General features: G+C 35.2%; 3 protein-coding genes across 8 annotated transcripts in view; 1 reads left to right on the forward strand and 2 right to left on the reverse strand.

The window, feature by feature from the left end:
• Positions 1–666: 666 nt before the first annotated feature.
• Positions 667–6,290, reverse strand: LOC149673413 (glycerol kinase-like). Of its 4 annotated transcripts, none has more exons than XM_089838938.1 (19): positions 6,140–6,290; positions 5,512–5,693; positions 5,335–5,441; positions 5,176–5,253; positions 5,029–5,108; positions 4,822–4,959; positions 4,635–4,744; positions 4,454–4,556; positions 4,314–4,381; positions 3,491–3,533; positions 3,354–3,434; positions 3,200–3,278; positions 3,039–3,135; positions 2,879–2,963; positions 2,694–2,814; positions 2,493–2,636; positions 2,309–2,344; positions 1,426–1,518; positions 667–1,346 (listed from the first exon to the last, which is right to left on the reverse strand). In XM_089838938.1, exons 2-19 carry the CDS (start codon positions 5,661–5,663, stop codon positions 1,246–1,248), a joined length of 1,716 nt encoding a protein of 571 aa, XP_089695064.1. In that variant the 5' UTR covers positions 5,664–5,693; positions 6,140–6,290; the 3' UTR covers positions 667–1,245. The 4 variants fall into 4 exon arrangements, with proteins under 4 accessions (XP_089695064.1, XP_089695065.1, XP_089695063.1 ...); XM_089838939.1 differs by having other exon boundaries at positions 6,136–6,290; XM_089838937.1 differs by having other exon boundaries at positions 5,512–6,290.
• A 111-nt stretch (positions 6,291–6,401) lies between these two features.
• On the reverse strand, positions 6,402–10,537 carry LOC149673414 (putative ATP-dependent RNA helicase DDX23). The gene is made up of 11 exons (XM_089838934.1): positions 10,336–10,537; positions 10,174–10,233; positions 9,932–10,111; positions 9,756–9,867; positions 9,549–9,687; positions 8,262–8,685; positions 7,642–8,191; positions 7,339–7,578; positions 7,015–7,275; positions 6,772–6,946; positions 6,402–6,695 (listed from the first exon to the last, which is right to left on the reverse strand). Exons 1-11 carry the CDS (start codon positions 10,431–10,433, stop codon positions 6,472–6,474), a joined length of 2,463 nt encoding a protein of 820 aa, XP_089695060.1. The 5' UTR covers positions 10,434–10,537; the 3' UTR covers positions 6,402–6,471.
• A 685-nt stretch (positions 10,538–11,222) lies between these two features.
• Positions 11,223–20,263, forward strand: part of LOC149673415 (serine/threonine-protein kinase tousled-like 2) — a 48,159-nt gene continuing 39,118 nt past the window's right edge. For all 3 annotated transcript variants that reach the window (XM_089838930.1, XM_089838931.1, XM_089838932.1), the window contains exons 1-3: positions 11,223–11,558; positions 12,027–12,130; positions 12,205–12,325. The gene's annotated coding sequence lies outside the window, so the exon portion shown is untranslated. The remainder of the gene's footprint in view (positions 11,559–12,026; positions 12,131–12,204; positions 12,326–20,263) is intronic.

A 20,263-nucleotide genomic window follows, 5' to 3' on the forward strand; every position in this document is an offset into this window, starting at 1 on the left:
TTATTCACTAACACCATAGCCCACTCGATCACGCGCTCCCGGACGCTGCGCTGCTCGCGCTATAGAAGCCCGTTCAAAAGGCCAAAAAGTGCAACTTCAGGATTCTTGGCGGGAAATTCGAACTCGCCGAAAAATTAACATTAAGTTCTATGGGAGGAGGTCAGTTTTTTGGCCATATCCTCTATTCTATTGATCGAAATGATCTGAAATTTTTATGAGACGTGTGGTTCAACGAGTTTTATTATTCTAAAAAAGATTCAAGCTTCTAGAGTGGATAGTTTTTCTTGTAAAAATTATTTTCCAAAATCAAAATGATGGGTTTAGTGCTAAGACTGAATATATCTTCGGATCTACTGGTCCAAATGTCCTGAAATTTTAACGAGAGGTGTGTTACAATGTATTCTAATATATTAAAAAGGATTGAAGCTTTTAGAGTGGATAATTATTTTATTAAAAATTAATTTACGAAGTCATAATGGTAAATTAAGTACTATAGCGCGAGCAGCTTGCGTCGTGACGCGCGTGATCGAGTGGGCTATGACTAACACAAAACTATTCCACGCAAAATGACGGCCGACCTGAACGTGAAAAGTCAAGCATAGCATAGGTAATTTATTTCCACGGCCACAAAACAAGTTGCACCATATAGACATACTCCACAAAATATTTAAAATTTTTTTATTCAAAATTTAATAACTATTTAACAGTTTTTTTTTTTAACCAGTCTTGTTAACATATTTCTTTTTCCATATCCAACAAGGAAAAGAAATCTCAATTAAAACATGATTTAATTTAAATTAAATTCCTTAAATAAATTTGTAACCACAAAAACCCTATAATTCTATAATTAGCTAAGCATCAAAAATTCCTAAAAAAAAAAAGAGTCGAAAAAAAGAAAAACAGAACCCCTTTTATGAAAGACAAATGATTAAAAACCAAAACATTTGGCAGTAATGCAGTTTTTTTTTTGTTTTTTTACAACCCTACAGTTAATTTAAGCACAGACGAACATTAAATATTTTTTATACCCAATTAAGCCGATGATGGAATGTCCGTTACCTATTTATAGCTTAGATTTTGTGAATTTTAGGCCCTTCCCTACTTGGCTATTTGTTTATTTATTTTATTATGTCAGAAAAAATAGTACTTATTTTTATAAATAATCTCCGTAAATAAATTGATTCTCTCACTACTAAATATATCTTTTGGACTTTGGACTACATTGTTAGTTAAAAATTTGGCCGCTTATGGTTGTAAGCTTAATTGTTTGGCTAATATTAATAAAGAAAAGGAACCGACAAGGAAGAGACCGGCTGGTAATGAAGACAACATCATGTATCGCGGACCTTAATTAAAATTAGGGTTTATAATCTATAATTTTATCAGAATTTTTAAATTATTTTGGCCTATTTTTGATCTAAATACCTGCATTCCTTTGTTGCCGATTTTCAGCGCTATCTTCCCAATGCATGCTGCGTTTAACCGCTTCTTTCCATTTTGCGTACCTTTTTTCGCGATCTGAAAATTAAATGTTAATGAACTCCATGATTAAAAGTAATTGTTCGATAGTTGTAACAATTTCAATCCCTACTAGGCCTAAAAATACTAAACATCCATGATCAAAAAGTAGAATCACCAAAAGGGGATCGGATCACCTTTTGGAATCACTCAATATCTCATCATTACTAAAGAGTGACCATTTCCAACTTAAACAATTTACCTTAATTACTGCCTAATTAATGTAAGGAAAATGTAAATACTGCGAAATTAATGTAAAGAAAATATAAATACTGCGAAATTAATGTAAGGAAAATATAAATACTGCGAAATTAATGTAAGGAAAATATAAATACTGCGAAATTAATATAAGGGAAATATAAATACTGCGAAATTAATGTAAGGAAAATATAAATACTGCGAAATTAATGTAAGGAAAATGTAACATACTGCGCAATTAATGTAAGGAAAATATTAATACTGCGAAATTAATGTAAGGAAAATAAAAATACTGCAAAATTAATGTAAGGAAAATATAAATACTGCGAAATTAATTTAAGAACAATATAAATACTACGAAATTAATGTGGAAAAACCTTAGATACTGCATAATTAATGTAAAAAAAACACAAAAATTGGAAATGGTCAATTTTAACACCAAAAAAATAACAAAATGACAAAATTGGTTATAGAAATGTTTAGAAGTTATCAAATATATCGAACCTAAAGCATATTAGAGCACTCAAAATGCGCTGCACATGCTACAAAACTCGAGATAGACTAAAACTAACACTACACATTGATAAATTACCTGCCACACCTGTGATGGGGGAATATTCATGTGCTCCTTTTGGCATGAAATAAAATTGGAAATTTTGGTCGAATTTTTAATTAAATTTAATTTTCCTCTCCATTAATGAATTAAATTTCATTTTATTATAAGGTAGGGGGGGGGGTTTAAAAAGGAAAGAAAAGGAAATTTTTGTTAAACAAACCTTCTTGGATGACAGTGGGCAAGAAAGTGTCACTAGTGACTGGAGTATTGTCATCAGGAGATAAACTCCAAACTTTAACGCCTTCTGCCGCTCCGGCAGCCATTGCGGCACCCAATGCAGTCGTTTCAGTCATAGAGGGTCGAACTGATGAACTTCAACGATTAATCTGAAGTTTACGCGCTTTAAATTTAATCAACATACCAACAGGAATGCCGAGGAGATCAGCTTGTAATTGCAAGAGTAAATCGTTCGAACACATTCCACCGTCAACTTTTAATTTGACTAATTGAGTACCGCAATCTCTTAGCATTGCGTCGACAATCTGCGGTTGATTTTAACGCGTTTATGATTGGTCAATTAAATTAAATTAAATTAACCAGGCACACCTCTTTGGTTTGAAAGCAAACTGCTTCCAATGTAGCTCTTGCTAAATGAGCTTTAGTCGTGAATTGAGTCAGGCCACATATTATGCTAAAATTACCCCAAATTAAAACCATTCCTTAATTAAGAAAAGTGTAATTAATAATTATTAATTATGGTTGGTACCCTCTAGCGTGTGGTTGCCAATATGGAGCAAAAAGACCGGAGAATGCGGGTACAAAATAAACCCCGTGAGATCCTTGAACTTGTTTCGCTAGTGTTTCTAATCAACGTAATAATACATTATAACAATTAAATTGGAAATTTAAATAATTAAATTCCAATACCAAGTTCATCTCCCGTTGATATTAATCCCAAGTTATCCCTTAACCAATTTACAGCAGCGCCCGCAATTGCAACTGAGCCCTTTGTTTTTTTATCAAGTAATTAAAAAGTAATTAGCGCTGATGTTTATTTTAAACTTCGTATGATTAATTTTACTTCTAACGCGTAATAAGTTGGCATTTTTGGTCCTAATTTGTAGGCTATAGTCGTGAGTAAACCGTGATTGGATTGAACAGGCTGAAAATATTATTTTCAATACTTTCAAAAGATATTTTTAAAATTATTTTCTTTACTTGCAAACCAGTGTTGCATAGTAGAAAACATCCCGTCCCGTATCTGCAAATATTAACACGAACCCTCGTGTGAATTTTATTTAACGCGAATTTAAAGGAAAAGTTCAGGTACCAAAGCATTAGTAGTGATAGCCACCCAGATATGCGGGAATCCAAAATGGCGACCATCCCGAAACTTAAAAAGAACGGCCATTCAATTCAACCAATCCCATAGGGGTAAGAGGTTCTGGCTAGCAGACGCCAGTACTAAACCAATGGCGGATGGCGCGATAGTCCTCGTTTTTAAGACTGCTAATTATTTTTTTTAATAAGAGATCACTTATTTAATGACTTTTATATATAGAAAAAGGCCGTTCTTTTAAGGTATAATCATGGATAAAGAATTCGCGTGCGGAAATTTGTTTTCACGCTATAGGATCGGCAACTCCCTATCTCGAACGACAGCTTATTCTGTATACACTCTGTTACAACATCGGTTGTCAGCACACGCAAAGCTAGGTCTCTATGTAACCTAGCCTTGCGCGTGCTGACAAGAGACAAAAAACTTAAGGATCTTCAGGATTTAAAATCGTTTAAAATATCCTGAAGTTTTTTGTCTCTTGTCAGCACGCGCAAGGCTAGATTACATAGAGACCTAGCTTTACGCGTGCTGACAACCGACGCTGTAACAGAGTGTATACAGAATATTCTGTCACCCGAGATAGGGAGTTGCCGATCCTGTAGAGCGAAAACAAATTTCCTCACGCGCATTCTTCATCCATGGTATAATGTTATGTTACCTAAACTTTTCCTAGTGTAGAAAAAGGCCTACAAACAATCTTACGTATTTTTCATTTGACCCAAACTATTGCACATTTGACCAACAAGAGCTGAAGATTGGTCGCCCAAACACTAAAATTATTCCGGAATAAGAAACACTTTGAGAATTTTCGAGGGGGTTAAAAGGAAATAATTTAAACATACCCCTGATATGGGGACACCCGCTAGAGACCCTGACGAAACATATCCATATATTTCAGAGGAACTTTTGATTGTTGGCAAAATTTTGGGCGGAATTTCAAAAAAACTATATGTTTAAAATATAATTTTAATTAAATCTGAGATAACTTAATTCTCACTACTCTTTTCTCAATACGATACTAACTTATACAAAAATGGTTTCCACTCTAGGCTTTCATAATCCATAAGCATCGTTCGACTAGCATTTGTCACATCAGTAATATGTACCCCATTTTCTTTACCCCCAGTTAAGTTCTACGAAAATTTAAGTAATACTTATTTCAGAGCAAACCCGGGCTAATGTTAATTATAATTATAATTAATGAAAATACCCAAATTAACCACGAATCAACATTTCCAAATAAACATCTGTCAGTATTTATTGCTTTTACAACTTCAGGAACATTATCAAGTAACCAACGTAACTTAACAGCGCTAAAATAAGTTGATAATGGTAACCCACAATGTCCCTGTAAATATTTTAAGTAACCAATTTAAATCTGAAAATTTGGCCTAATTTTAATTTTAATTATAATTACTTTTAAATATTCTTTATTTTGGCCTGGAGTTTTTTCTATTAGTTTTTCAACTGTTTCGGTTGTTCTATTGTCCAACCAAACTATTAAGCAGATTAGTCGTTAAAACTAATTTCTATTAGCAAAGCTATAAATTAATTAATTAATTACTAATTGCATTATGTAATGGTTTCCCCGTTTGTTTATCCCAAACTATGGTTGTTTCTCTTTGATTGCAAATTCCAATTGCTTCAAATTAAAAATTAACATAATTTTTGATGAAACTTCCATGACCATTTAGTTTAAACTTGTTTAATTTAATTTAATTACCTTTAATATCATCTGGATCTATTTCTAAAGTTTTCATATTTTTAACCGTTTCTTCTATACAAGTTATAACAGATTTTAAAATAGCCATTGGATCCTGTTCTACCCATCTAAATTTAAAATATTTTGACCTATTTTTTAACTTTATCCCCTTTAATTAATTAATAAAAGGTTAATTACCCTTCTTTTGGATAGATCTGTGTAGATTCTGTCTGATGATATGTTAATAACTCCGCTGATTTCGCGGCAAAAACCATAAAGCGAGTACTACTGGTTCCCTGGTCAATAGCTCCGACTAATGGACCATACTGGCCACTCCGTAAGTTACTCATAGTTAAATTTAACTAAAGAATTGATCTAAACTATACAACAAGATTATCGAAAGAATTAGTGAAGGCTAAAATTTCCTTAAGGTGTGAAAACTAGAATCTAAGAGTAGGACAAGGTTATTTCTCTCAAAAGATAAGCGAAAACTTTAGATAATACAATCTTAAGACGTGTCCACGGTGTGTTTGAAAAGTAAGGAGTGAATGTTGGATATTAGCCAAACAAAAACAGTGATTACTGATTAGATTATATTCTAGATTAATTTATATAAAGCTTGTAAACAATATTTTCGGGTGAACTTGATTTAAATTGAGCATGAATAAACTTAAATTGACGCATTTGCATTTTAAATTAATTAAAAAAAATACATAGATGGATTATTTAGCTAAATTACTAGGCCTTGGTCACTCGGGCGTCGCCGCCGGCGCCTCGCCGGTTTATCAAGTTTGAATTAACTTTATTTTATTTTAAGCATACCTACATGAATGATGATGTCGTGTATCCTTTTATCTTCTTTAAATTAGCTTTAAATTAAATTTTCACACGACTATAACGTTGTTTTACCGATTAAAGTAGCCAAGCGCACGAAACTGTTACCCAAGCCTTGTATGGACAGAATTTGTAGCAGACGGAAAAAAGACGAGTCTCATAATCAGGCTGGGAAATAAGCTATTATTAGAAGGTAAAGATACGCCGAAAGTGAAATAAAAATGTTTATTTAAATAACACAAAACTTCGCGGAATTCCATTTAAAGTCATTTATTGTTACAAAACAAGCAAAATATTTTGTAAATAAAATAAATTTTTATTATTTTAAGCAAATATTTTTTCTTCTCGACGTTTTTTGGTTACAACGGTTCCTGGTTTATGCTGAGCATCTGGATGGTTGGCCAACTCCGGGGGACATGTGGAAACGGGGCTTGCCATGATCAACTGCTTCAAATCGTAGAACAAATGCGAATCATCTTTTGTGCACAAAGAAATAGCCACTCCAGTTAGCCCGGCACGTCCAGTACGTCCAATACGATGGGTGTAATCTAGAACGCGATAAAATAAAACCACGTTGTTTAGAATTACGCTACCTATAAACAAATAAACAATGTAATAACAAACCTTCAATTGATTTGGCCATATCGTAATTAATAACGAGAGAAACGTTTCTGATATCAATACCACGTCCAGCTACATCGGTGGCAACCAGGATATCTTTTGTTCCCGTTTTCAAACTAGCCAACGCGTACTCTCTCTGTTCTTGCCCTTTACCACCATGAAGTGTGCACGCGTTATACTGCAAGTAAAATTAGTCCAAGATCAAACAAACCAAAATAAACCCGAAAAATGTTCGTTAATACTTACGCCAATTTTCTCCAATCCTTTTGCCAAAACATCAGCTCCTTTTTTCTGGTTGACGAAAATAATAATTGGAGGCTCAACTCCTCTTTCGAGAATCTCAATTAGTTTCTTCCTCTTTTCAGATTCGGAAACCAAGTAAACGATTTGTTCCGTTCGCTCAGTGGGTTTACCAACGGAACCAATGTAAACAACAGAGGGACGTCTAAGATAAGTTCGAGCCAATCGTTCAACAGCCGGAGGCATTGTAGCCGTGAACATCACCGTCTAAACGCAAAAAGAGAAGTTAATTTTGGTTTCTGTGGCGTGTTTAGGAGCGGGATTTCATACCTGACGATATTTATGCTTGCTGTTAAAGTTAGCCAAGAGTTTTTCCTCATCTTCGGCTTCGTCCGTATCCGGTTTTTGATTAGTTACCGGCATATGGTCTAAAATTTTCTGAACTTCCGGTTCGAAACCCATATCAATCATTCTATCAGCTTCGTCCAATACTATGTAAGTACATCTGGAAAGGACTAGGTAACGATTCTCTAAAACGTCAATCAAACGACCAGGAGTAGCAATAACTATCTGCAAAAAACATTTGGATTACACAAAGTAATTAAAATTACTTACTTAATTAAATTAACTTACTTCGCATCCTAATCTCAAACGGAAACCTTGTTCCTCCCTTGACAAACCACCAATAACAGCGACGGTTTTCATGTCCAACATCTTAGCGAATTTAATTGTCTCTTCCTCAATCTGTTGAGCCAATTCTCTGGTAGGTGCCATGATGATGGCGTAAGGACCCTGATCCGCGTCTTCCATACGATCGATCTTTGGTAAAGAAGTGATCCAAACGAGAAGCGGAATCAAGAAGGCCAGTGTTTTTCCACTGCCAGTCTCGGCCACACCAATGATATCCCGATTTTGAAGACCAATTGGAATGGCTTGACGTTGAATGGGAGTTGGGTCCTTGTAACCGAGCTGTTCAATAACTTCCAGGATACTTCCGGGTAAACCGGATTCTTTCCAAGATCGTAATGGGTTAGGAATACGTCCACCTTTAATGGTGATACTGTAATCTTCCCTGAAGATACGCCAATCTCTTTCAGTCATCTCGTCCAAATCTTTTTGGGCCCAGTGACGATCGTCCCATTTTTGTTTATCCTCTTTACGTTTTAGTTTCTTTAAACGAACCCTAAAACGTTTTTTTCCAGTTAAAGACTGAACTGAACTGTAGTTACAAAACATAAAACTAAATAACTTACAATTCTTGCTCCTTTTCCGCGGCTGTTCTTCTCTTTTCCAACAATTCTCCGTAAAATTTAACTTGTTCCTTTTTTTGGGTCTTTAGATCAATTCCGGCAATGTGTCCTCTTCCAAAAAACTGTACAGTGTGTTTATCCTTGTATATTGGGTTATAATCAACAGCCGTGTCTTCGGAAGCGTCCCAATCAAAGACAAATTTACGGTCATTCAGCCTGCGAACGCGTCTCTTCTTTTTGACGATGCCCAAATATCTTTCCCTGATTGCGTCCAGCTCCTTCACTTTGTCTTTCCCTTCCCGAACCTTTTCTCTATTATCATCTTCCACAATGGCACCTGTTGCTCCAGCAGCTGCGGCGGCATTAGCTGTTTCTTCTTTCTCTCTTTTCTCACGTCTTTCTCTACGTTCTCTTTCCCTAGCATCCTCTAAGGTTTAAAAAAAAATACCAGTTTAAGTTATTTACAATTAAAGCTAAACAGTTTCCGACTAAAAGCTGAACAGTTTCCGACTAAAAGCTGAACAGTTTCCGACTAAAAGCTGAACAGTTTCCGACTAAAAGCTGAACAGTTTCCGACTAAAAGCTGAACAGTTTCCGACTAAAAGCTGAACAGTTTCCGACTAAAAGCTGAACAGTTTCCGACTAAAAGCTGAACAGTTTCCGACTAAAAGCTGAACAGTTTCCGACTAAAAGCTGAACAGTTTCCGACTAAAAGCTGAACAGTTTCCGACTAAAAGCTGAACAGTTTCCGACTAAAAGCTGAACAGTTTCCGACTAAAAGCTGAACAGTTTCCAACTAAAAGCTGAACAGTTTCCAACTAAAAGCTGAACAGTTTCCGACTAAAAGCTGAACAGTTTCCGACTAAAAGCTGAACAGTTTCCAACTAAAAGCTAAACAGTTTCCAACTAAAAGCTGAACAGTTTCCGACTAAAAGCTGAACAGTTTCCGACTAAAAGCTGAACAGTTTCCGACTAAAAGCTGAACAGTTTCCAACTAAAAGCTGAACAGTTTCCGACTAAAAGCTGAACAGTTTCCGACTAAAAGCTGAACAGTTTCCAACTAAAAGCTGAACAGTTTCCAACTAAAAGCTAAACAGTTTCCAACTAAAAGCTAAACAAATAATAATAAATAATTTCCAATTAAAAGTTAAATAATTTACAGTAAAAAGTTAAATAATTTACCATTAATAGTTAAATAATTTACAATTAGTGTTAAATATTTACAATTGAAATTAATAGTATTACAATTAAAGTCAATTTAAATTTAAAACAACACCCAAATTAATCTACCTTGCATTCTTTTGGCATCTTCCATAAAATTCAACCTTTTGGTTCTTTCTTCTTCCATTTTTTTGCGTTGTTCTTCAACTTCTTGTTGGCGACGTTTAATCGCTTCCTGTTGTCGCTGTTCTTTTGTTAAAAATGTAGGCTAATAGAAGAAAAAAATTAATCATTAGTACCAATATTAATGAAATATTAATTAATGTGAGACTTTACCTTACTTCTGGCTTCCTCCTCAGCTTTTTTCTTGGCCATTAACTCTTCCAGAGAAAGTGGCTCTCGCTTCACTGGTTTAATATCTTCCGATTCCTCATCCAGTTTATTGTTTCTACGAAAATTGGTGCAAAATTGATTCACAAATGTTAATTAACAATCGAAACAAAACAACTTACTTCTCAGATTTATTCCTGTCATTACGATCATTTTTCTCACTACTCTTTTCATTTTTGAGGTAGGATTTCTTGTCGTGGTATTTATCCTGATATTTATCTTTGCCTTTATCTTTAGAACCAGAGATGTCTTTTCTGTCCCTATCGCGACTATCACTTCGGTATCTACGGTCTCGGTCACGGCTTAACAATGTATAAACATCTTTAGAATTTACTCTATGACAATGGGATGAACTAAATTTTACCTTCGATCCCTACTTCTCGATCTTCTTTTGCGTTCCCGGCTTTTAGATCTAGACCTGGTCCTATATTAATTAAAATTTCCGCGTTAATTAACATTAAATACACAAAACAACATACCAAGGCTTAGTGTTATGCGAGAGGAATTAGTTTTCGTATCAATTTACCTAGCTCTTGATAATCGTTCCGCCTTCATATCTTTGGATTTGGAGTCTTTAGAATTATACTTCGATTCGGAATTATCATTATCTTTATCCGGATACATTTTAATTAGACTTAATTGTAATAAAGCGACACAAAGCTTAATGATCGGAAAAATAACATTTGGTAGTCTGCTTAGAAACGTGCCCCCCCTCCTCCCGCCGGCAGTTTAGAGAATGGGCTGTAAATAAATAAGCTTTTTTTTCCTCAAATGTCTTCCACTACTGTCTTATCTTGGATCCAAGGTCTTATGTCTCTATATACATGAAAGTTGCGTTTTTATCGTCTGCAACAATATCGTTAAAGTTTCAGTTGTATGGTAGTGACGTAAGGTCTTATTTTTCCCATTAATTATCGATTAATATTGATTGATATTGAAACTATATTATATATAAATGAGCAATTTACTCTTGTAATGAATATTAAGCGTGTAAATGCATCCAAAAATATTAAAATATGTGTAAAACTCAAATTAGAGACCGAAATGTCACTAGGAAGTAAAGTTTGAAAGAAAGAAAGTTCAAAGTTTAAACGGAAGTGAAAGGAGTCGGCGACCAATGAAAGAAAGGAGATTTTTCCCTCCGGAAATTTTTTTGTCAGTAACGGTACGCGACGAAGACGGTTTTAAAGGGGTGGCTATCATTACTTCCAAAACCCGTTTGTTCCAAAGCTCATTGCTTCCAAAGCCCGTTGCTTCCAAAGATCGTTGCTTCCTAAGGTCGTTTCTTCCAAAATATAGTAAGAAACATAGGATTTGTAGTAGGAAAATAGTTTAAGCTCCACCCAAATCTCCCGGTGCGTGGACAAATCTCCCGGTGCGTGGACATCTCCCGGTGCGTGGACAAATCTCCCGTTGCATGGAACTAAATTGTTAATTAATACGGTTGTTTACAACGCGATTTTGGTAATTTCTATCAATTGGTACACCTAAATCAACAAAAATCGTAAAATCCCGGTGATTTAAAGCGTAATTCGGCCGTTATCTCGCTAAAATCGTAACTGAAAATTTGACTCGGTTTATTTTTTTTTTGGAAAAATGTAACCAAGGCCCAAAAGTTAACTTTTGATTGGTGGTACTAAGTCACCTCTCGTGAGCCGTGCATTGTGTTTTTGTGGATCACTCTCCAATGTATTTAGCGATGTGACGTTGATACACCTTCGCAAATTAATACTACATCGTACGATTATGGTAAGATTAACCTTTACAACCCCAACAGTCTATTGTTTTAGGCCTAATAAATTGAATTCTTAGAGGAGGTCCTTCACGTTTGTTTTATGCACTATATAAATCACCTATAATATAGTATTCTAGGCCTAAGTCTTACCATCATGTTAATATTAAGTTAATGCACTGTTCTTGTACGTTGTACCATGTTCTAACTAAGCCTAGGCTAATTCTTCTAGAGGTTTTATAGTTTATTTGACTAATTAGAGCTCTTTTAATGTGTTGTAATGATTTGGAGTGTGAATTTCAAGATTTGAATGTTAGATCATAAGAGTTTTAGGCTCAAAATATTAAAATAAGGAAGTTTCAGGCATTAGATTGAAATATATTTTGGTTTTAAAAAGGATTTTAGGATTAGTGGGTATTACAGGTTTATGAAAGAGAGTTTTTTGGTTTAATGAGTTTAACAACTTTATTTTACTTTTCTTTCAGTCATTGGGGAGAGATTGACTTCACTCCACTCACAATCAGAATTCTGTCTCTTCTTTAGCATCAGTAGTTTCATCAGTAAAGAAGGGGTTATGGTTTAATTTCAGGTAAATTTTGTGGAGAAATTAGTTAAAGTGTCTAAGATTTTTAGTCTTTAAAATAGCCTCTTCCCTTCTTACAGCATGGAACGTGTTAATTTGGGAGTAAAACCCCAGTTTTGCTTCTGTGATATTTGGCCAAAGTTACATCATCACACATGCAGTTTTGGCTTTGCTATAACATCTGGCTGACCCTAATCTCAGGTAGAAAACATTTACAGTTACTGATTTTGTGTTGTCCATTTTGTGTTTGGGAACATTGGGCTTTGCACTGCAGAATTTCTCTTGGGTTATCGAAATTCCCCTACAGTGTGTTTAGGTATTCAAAATTACCCTACAATGTGTTTAGGTCTCCAAAATTACCCTACAATGTGTTTAGGTCTCCAAAATTACCCTACAATGTGTTTAGGTCTCCAAAATTACCCTACAATGTGTTTAGGTCTTCAAAATTACCCTACAATGTGTTTAGGTCTTGAAAATTACCCTAGAAAGTGTTTAGGTCTTGAAAATTACCCTAGAAAGTGTTTAGGTCTTGAAAATTACCCTAGAATGTGTTTAGGTCTTCAAAATTATCCTAGAAAGTGTTTAGGTCTTCAAAATTACCCTAGAAAGTGTTTAGGTCTTCAAAATTACCCTAGAATGTGTTTAGGTCTTGAAAATTACCCTAGAATGTGTTTAGGTCTTGAAAATTACCCTAGAATGTGTTTAGGTCTTGAAAATTACCCTAGAATGTGTTTAGGTCTTGAAAACTACCCTAGAATGTGTTTAGGTCTTGAAAATTACCCTAGAATGTGTTTAGGTCTTCAAAATTACCCTAGAATGTGTTTAGGTCTTCAAAATTACCCTAGAATGTGTTTAGGTCTTCAAAATTACCCTAGAATGTGTTTAGGTCTTCAAAATTACCCTAGAATGTGTTCAGATCTTCAAAATTACCCTGAATGTGTTTAGGTCTTCAAACCTACCCTGAATGTGTTTAGGTCTTCAAACCTACCCTGAATGTGTTTAGGTCTTCAAACCTACCCTGAATGTGTTTAGGTCTTCAAACCTACCCTGAATGTGTTTAGGTCTTCAAACCTACCCTGAATGTGTTTAGGTCTTCAAACCTACCCTGAATGTGTTTAGGTCTTCAAACCTACCCTGAATGTGTTTAGGTCTTCAAACCTACCCTGAATGTGTTTAGGTCTTCAAAAACTACCCTCAATGTGTTTAGGTCTTCAAAAACTACCCTCAATGTGTTTAGGTCTTCAAAAACTACCCTGAATGTGTTTAGGTCTTCAAAAACTACCCTGAATGTGTTTAGGTCTTCAAAAACTACCCTGAATGTGTTTAGGTCTTCAAACCTACCCTGAATGTGTTTAGGTCTTCAAAAACTACCCTCAATGTGTTTAGGTCTTCAAAAACTACCCTCAATGTGTTTAGGTCTTCAAAAACTACCCTCAATGTGTTTAGGTCTTCAAAAACTACCCTCAATGTGTTTAGGTCTTCAAAAACTACCCTGAATGTGTTTAGGTCTTCAAAAACTACCCTGAATGTGTTTAGGTCTTCAAAAACTACCCTGAATGTGTTTAGGTCTTCAAAAACTACCCTGAATGTGTTTAGGTCTTCAAAAACTACCCTGAATGTGTTTAGGTCTTCAAAAACTACCCTGAATGTGTTTAGGTCTTCAAAAACTACCCTGAATGTGTTTAGGTCTTCAAACCTACCCTGAATGTGTTTAGGTCTTTAGGTCTTCAAAATTACCCTAGTAAATGTTTTGAGTCTTTAAAATACACATGGAATGATTGTATTTCTTCAAAATACAACTGAGACATGTCTTGGAAATTTCTGTGAGTTATGTGTAATCTTGTAAATTGCCCTGAGATGTGAGTAGTTATTGTAAATACCCTGAGATGTGAGTAGTTATTGTAAATACCCTGAGATGTGAGTAGTTATTGTAAATACCCTGAGATGTGAGTAGTTATTGTAAATACCCTTAGATGTGAGTAGTTATTGTAAATACCCTTAGATGTGAGTAGTTATTGTAAATACCCTTAGATGTGAGTAGTTATTGTAAATACCCTTGGATGTGAGTAGGTCTTGTAAATTACCCTGATACATGTGTAAGTCTTGGAAATTACCCATAAACATGTTTAGATCTTCAAAATTACATGGAGATATATTTAGGTTTTTAAAATTACATGGAGATATATTTAGGTTTTTAAAATTACATGGAGATATATTTAGGTTTTTAAAATTACATGGAGATATATTTAGGTTTTTAAAATTACATGGAGATATATTTAGGTTTTTAAAATTATGTTGAGATACATGTAGGTCTTTAAAATTATGTTGAGATATTTGTAGGTCTTTAAAATTATGTTGAGATATTTGTAGGTCTTTAAAATTATGTTGAGATATTTGTAGGTCTTTAAAATTATGTTGAGGTACATGTAGGTCTTTAAAATTATGTTGAGGTACATGTAGGTCTTTAAAATTATGTTGAGGTACATGTAGGTCTTTAAAATTATATTGAGGTACATGTAGGTCTTTAAAATTATGTTGAGGTACATGTAGGTCTTTAAAATTATGTTGAGGTACATGTAGGTCTTTAAAATTATGTTGAGGTACATGTAGGTCTTTAAAATTATGTTGAGGTACATGTAGGTCTTTAAAATTATGTTGAGGTACATGTAGGTCTTTAAAATTATGTTGAGGTACATGTAGGTCTTTAAAATTATGTTGAGGTACATGTAGGTCTTTAAAATTATGTTGAGGTACATGTAGGTCTTTAAAATTATGTTGAGGTACATGTAGGTCTTTAAAATTATGTTGAGGTAATGTAGGTCTTTAAAATTATGTTGAGGTACATGTAGGCCTTTAAAATTATGTTGAGGTACATGTAGGCCTTCAAATAGCTCTGGGATCTGGGATGACGGCCTATAATAATAATTAGATGCCCTAAAATTAATCCAACTCTGATTCATAGAATTTCACGCATTAGTATTGTAATGACCCATCCAATCTTCAAAATTTATGTTAAAATTATCAAAAAAAAAAATTCGTTATAAGCCTTCATTTGGAAAGTTGTTGATTTGAGGACATTTCAGGGAATTCTAGTTCCTTTTTTATTTTTTGAGTGAGCAGCCATTTTATGTCATGGCATCATCAGTAGAGGAAAAAGAAAAAAGCATTGGGAACTTAGGGCAGGCTAGAATGGGGTAGGTGAAAGGGGGAAACGATGCCAGAGAGGTGTTCGCCTCTCCCTATAGACCCGACCAAGCAAGATTTAGATAAGGGATCAGTCATAAAGGCGTGAGAGAATTTTTGATAGCCTTGTTTATCAATGGGATTCCATTCCAAAGCTTACTATCTCTCTCTCTCTTGTTGAAGCGCCTCGAGTTATAATCAAAACGCGCGTACTTATGTCTTTACGCTCGTTCCCTTAAACGGAAGTTCCTTACTGAGACTCGTACGCGATATTGTGTGTGGCGTTTCTAGCTGCGCTAACCTTAAAAAGCGAAGCCCGCTAAAAATGGTGGAAACATTTTTTCGCGCATTTTTATGTTTTTCTCATTCTGAGGTATTAAGTTAGGGTTAGCTAATATAAGGCTTAAAATAAACACCATCCAATCGGATTTTAATTGGGAAAATTCCATTTAATGTGGCGTTCCATTTAGGTTATAAAATTTAGGCCTGACTACATTAACTTACAAAGCGAGTAGATGTATCCAATTTTGTTTTTAAAATACTGTACACTATAACACATGTACTGTTTACTAGTTTAACAGAGGTTTTACATTTCGAGGGGCTAGTAACTCGCTTTTTTAAAATCATTCTGCTATTTAGGTAATGAGTGAAAGTGTAAATATCACAAAAAATCCCGCAAGATATATTTTTAATTAAGGTTAAAATGGTGTCTGCGTGGCCTTAGTAATGCTAGTGAAGCAACTTATCGAAGCAGTAGCTAAATAGGACAACATGGTGGGGAAGGCTGGGTTCTCTCTAGTCTCTACCAAAAGGGAAATTGATCCTTCCGGATTATCACTTAGTTCCGACAATCTAACCTTAGGACGAATGAGAGAGAGTAGTTTTGTGTTAAGGCGTTTCCTTTATGGTTAAGTACTCTCTAGGTAACCTTACACGACATGATTTTCTGCCTGTTTAAAGCTAATTGTTAACGTTTAGTCTAATAAAATTATTTAATGTGCATGTTTTTGATTGATAGTGAATTAGATTTTTATGAATGGTCCCTTAGTCAATTCTGGGGATGGATTATTTTTGTGACGGGTGTATAAGGGTTGTGTAAAATGTCTGTCCGTAAATAGGTTTGCTATTTTTGCGGGTTGTTAAGTTTAATATTTTATTTTGATGGGAATAAGTGGGGTGTTGCGCGTGAACTCAATAGTTAGGTATTTCAAAACTAAGTAAACGGATTTAAAGGGTAGTTAATGTGTTTAAACACCTTTTTCAAGTTTTCCTTAAATTAAATATTAAGGCTTTTGGCGAGCAATGCTGATATATTTTACTTTGAGGTAGAAAAATTAACAGCTTTCCAAGCTGCTGAGATACTATTATTTTACTAATTTGTATTTTTTGGGGCGGGCCATGTAAGGTTGTATATACGCGACAACTTGTTTGTGTGGGAAATTTTTCTCAGTACGCTGGTTTGAAGGTAGATGGCGTTACCCGTTCTACATAACAAATCAAAAGTGCGATTTTTTGAGCGATAATAGCTGTCCCGTTGGGAGATAGATGGCGCTAGGTGTTCAACCGCAACCGATCAAAAGCGCGGGAAATCATCACATACACCGTAAAAAAATTATTTTTATGGATTAAACCTTTTTAATTGTTAAAAATATCCCTATTATTATATCGATTCGTGGTAAATAGGGGAAGTGTTATGAAAAGTTGTTTAACCACTTATAAGACGATTTAAATAACCATTAAATATCGCGGCATAATTCAAGGACGACAATGTAAAGTTAGGTAAAACTTAAAAACACTTTACATATGGCCATTGCGTTGAAATAAATAATGGATGGAAGTTCACGTACATTTAGGCTTAACGATAATGTACAGTAAAATGGTACATGTACCTAAAACATTTTGGAATAGAACCAACTATACCGATGAGCTGTTAAGAACCAAGCCCCTGGAATGAATTATTTTTGAGAATTTTACGCTACTGAACGTATTTGTGGTAGTTCTGTTTGGATGGCGGGATAGTATTTAGCACCTTGAGATTGTTAAGATCCAAAAATGTCTAGGGGTTTTTGGGATCAAGATGCTTTGTAGATGAGATGGTTTTAGCTGGATGTTAGGCTTAGTGATAATTCAAGCTAGGATTGAGTTTGGTGATCCATCCATAACATAGCTAAGGTGATTATTGATTTTTTGGAAGACTTGACTACGTTACTAACATAGGACACTAGCTGAAGTCTTGGCTCTCTAACGTCCCCCCCTACACACCTTCCCCCCCTCCCTCCCATCTCCTTCACCTCACTTTCTCCAACTCTGAAAATTCCTTTTTCTTCGTTCCACGCTTTGCTTTAGCTAAGGCTCGAAGGCCTGAGTATTTTAGGCCTTAAACAGCTAAGGTTCAAATGTCGTATCTTTGGAAAAGATGAATTTTTAATCATAGCTGATTATTTCCCCTATTAATTGGTGTACGCCTAGGTATTTGTTAGGGCTATCGAACCCTCAATTAATTTCCAAATATCTTTTAAATCAACAGAGTTATGACGTAATAAAGTTGGTCTATATTATGACCTACCATCACGTAGGTCATAATAAAATGACTTTTCATTTAAACCTTAATTACTCGAGACCTAATTGCCGTAGGATAGTATGTTTGATATCATTGGGTAAAGAATAATTAGGGCTATGATATCCTAAACGGATTTAGCTCTTAAGTATTTACACAGTAGAGTTATATAGAGTAATGGCAGCATTCCACGTTTGACTGTATTAAACTCAATAGAGAAATAACATGGGCTGCCACTAGTCTTTATAGGAATAAAGTTGGGTCTGCGAGATACCTACGAGGTCAAAAAAAATAAATTTTCATTAAATCTTTAATTACTCATGCCCTAATTGACGTAAGTTCAAGTATTTAACATCATTTAATAAAGAATTATTAGTTCTATAACCATCCGAAGTGATTTCGCTATAACTATTTCTATAGTAGAGTTATTACGTCACAAAGTCGGGGTGGGGTAGGTTAGGGTTCGTTCAGTTCCAGCAGCGGGTTTATACACTTAGGTATTGATGAAAATTCTTGAGATTGGGATAAGTTTGGAGTTAGGATCTTTTCACCCTTTTTCGCCGCGTTGGTCCTAGATGTATCCTTGGAATAAGCTAAGGCTGTTATTGCTATCTTGGAAGAGACTGGTGGGGTGGGCGAGATGGGGCGATGGGACTCCCTACTAAGGGAGACGAGAGAGGGTATCCCTTTGCCCACTCTCCCTCCCTCCTTCAGCCCCCCCCTCCGGTTGTTGCCGAACTATTCCTCCTCGCTTTGGCGTTTGGGACTATAGCTAGCTAGCTAGGAAAGCTTCGAGTCCGTCCGTAAGGGAAATGAAAAGTCGCAGCGCTGGCTGCCCACTCACTCGGTTTACCTAAAAGGCCAATGATGAACCGGCAACGGCAACCATTTTTAAAAGAACCGTACCAAAGCCTGCAATGCGGATAAGCAGCACAAACCCATTTTAGTTTGCTTCGCATGTCTAACTCTGTCGCTCAAATTCTTCTTTTCTTTTTTTTTTAGCCTAAAACACTTTTCCGTATAAGCTTTCAGTGACGTCATGATTGTTAAAATGGAAGTTAAGTTTAATGTAAACAGATCTGGGAATTTTAAGGAATAGGCCAAAAGGATTAGGGATTTTGAGGAATAGGCCCAAAAGGTTGGATAATTTTAAGAATAGGCCAAAAAGGTTAGGGATTTTAAAGAATAGGCCAGAAAGGTCGGATAATTTTGAAAATAGGTCGGAAGGTTCGATAACTTGAAGAATAGGATAAAAATAGGCCAAAATAGTCGGGGAATTTTAAGAATTTCAATAAAGTGAAGAAATTTGATTCGAAATTTCTTGGGTTTACGAAAATTCCAAATATAGGAAATCGGTTTTACTATCTGTATCTGATGACGTAATCATTTAAACCCCGCCTTAAAAATATTAATAGTTGTAACGCTCATGCGTGTCAAGGCCATGTGGAAAGTTTTTAGTCTCGGGTTGACGAATTTTATGGCTGAACTGGAATCTCTCTTTGCTTTATTGTTGAGTTTTTCTTTTCAATTAGATCTTTTTTTTTTAATTAAATAAGTTTGTAATGTTAGTAATGTCACCCCGTTTAATAAATTTTATTATTTATTCGGGACATCTTTTAAAATTTTAGCCTATTTATCAACAAATTATTTTGACCTACATTTATTTAAATGCCATTTAAAGCCACCTCGAAATTAAATACGCCCGTCCGCTAATAATATATTAATTCCGTGTCTGTCAGTATAGTAATTCGGTTAACGCGGCGCGCGTGACGTCAGTTAGAGGGGCAACCAATGGCGTCACAACAAAAGGACTGCCTCAGTAATCGCGCGACGGCCTTGCACGGATAAGTCGCCGGGGAGCATAAAAAAAATCAAAAAAAAAGGAAAAATTTCTCCGTTGCGCGTAGACTACGGAGAGAGAGAGAGATGCCGGGTGCTTTGACCCCCTTCTTCGGCTCGAGCTTTTTTTTCCCTCCCCCCATACCTACCTCCATTCCAGTCTTTCGCGCTTGTTTCCTCGCGAGCTTTCCTATTTCCTTCCCCCCGGTCTTTAACTCCCCACTTTTTCCCTCTTTCGCGGCATTTTTTCTTGTTTTGGGGGTCGTTCATAAAGATCTGAAATTTTATATTATATTGCACAAATAAATTAATTTATTTATTACACCGAGTGTATTTATAGTTAACCTTATTTACTGCGTTACCTATTTACCGAAGATTTGTTTTATTTAATGCAATATTTAAATATCAAATTAGGATATCTTTAAATAATTTAATCTATTTACTAGTAAATACTAATGAATTGGAGGTTCCCGCCGTAATCCCTGTACGCTAGTTAAAGTAGATTTCTTTATAAATAAACAAAAGGCGCTTTAAAAAAGTAAGGAACTATTTTTTTCTTT

Source organism: Phalangium opilio, unplaced genomic scaffold (genome assembly GCF_054372755.1).
Source record: "Phalangium opilio isolate 3A_F unplaced genomic scaffold, DU_Popi_V2 ptg000048l_1, whole genome shotgun sequence".
In the NCBI taxonomy this organism is placed as follows: Eukaryota; Metazoa; Arthropoda; class Arachnida; order Opiliones; family Phalangiidae; genus Phalangium; species Phalangium opilio.

What these genes read in the sequence shown, in the direction of transcription:
- LOC149673413 (XM_089838938.1), bottom strand. Translation starts at nt 5,663, where the DNA reads ATGAGTAACTTACGGAGTGGCCAGTATGGTCCATTAGTCGGAGCTATT. An exon ending in TTGGGTCAAATGAAAAATAC is followed by an intron (nt 3,534 to 4,313) that starts GTAAGATTGTTT and finishes TAATATTTGCAG; the next exon opens with ATACGGGACGGGATGTTTTC. An exon ending in CAACTTATTACGCGTTAGAA is followed by an intron (nt 3,279 to 3,353) that starts GTAAAATTAATC and finishes AAAAAAACAAAG; the next exon opens with GGCTCAGTTGCAATTGCGGG.
- LOC149673414 (XM_089838934.1), bottom strand. Translation starts at nt 10,433, where the DNA reads ATGTATCCGGATAAAGATAATGATAATTCCGAATCGAAGTATAATTCT. An exon ending in TCGAGAAGTAGGGATCGAAG is followed by an intron (nt 10,112 to 10,173) that starts GTAAAATTTAGT and finishes TACATTGTTAAG; the next exon opens with CCGTGACCGAGACCGTAGAT. An exon ending in AGGAGGAAGCCAGAAGTAAG is followed by an intron (nt 9,688 to 9,755) that starts GTAAAGTCTCAC and finishes TTCTTCTATTAG; the next exon opens with CCTACATTTTTAACAAAAGA.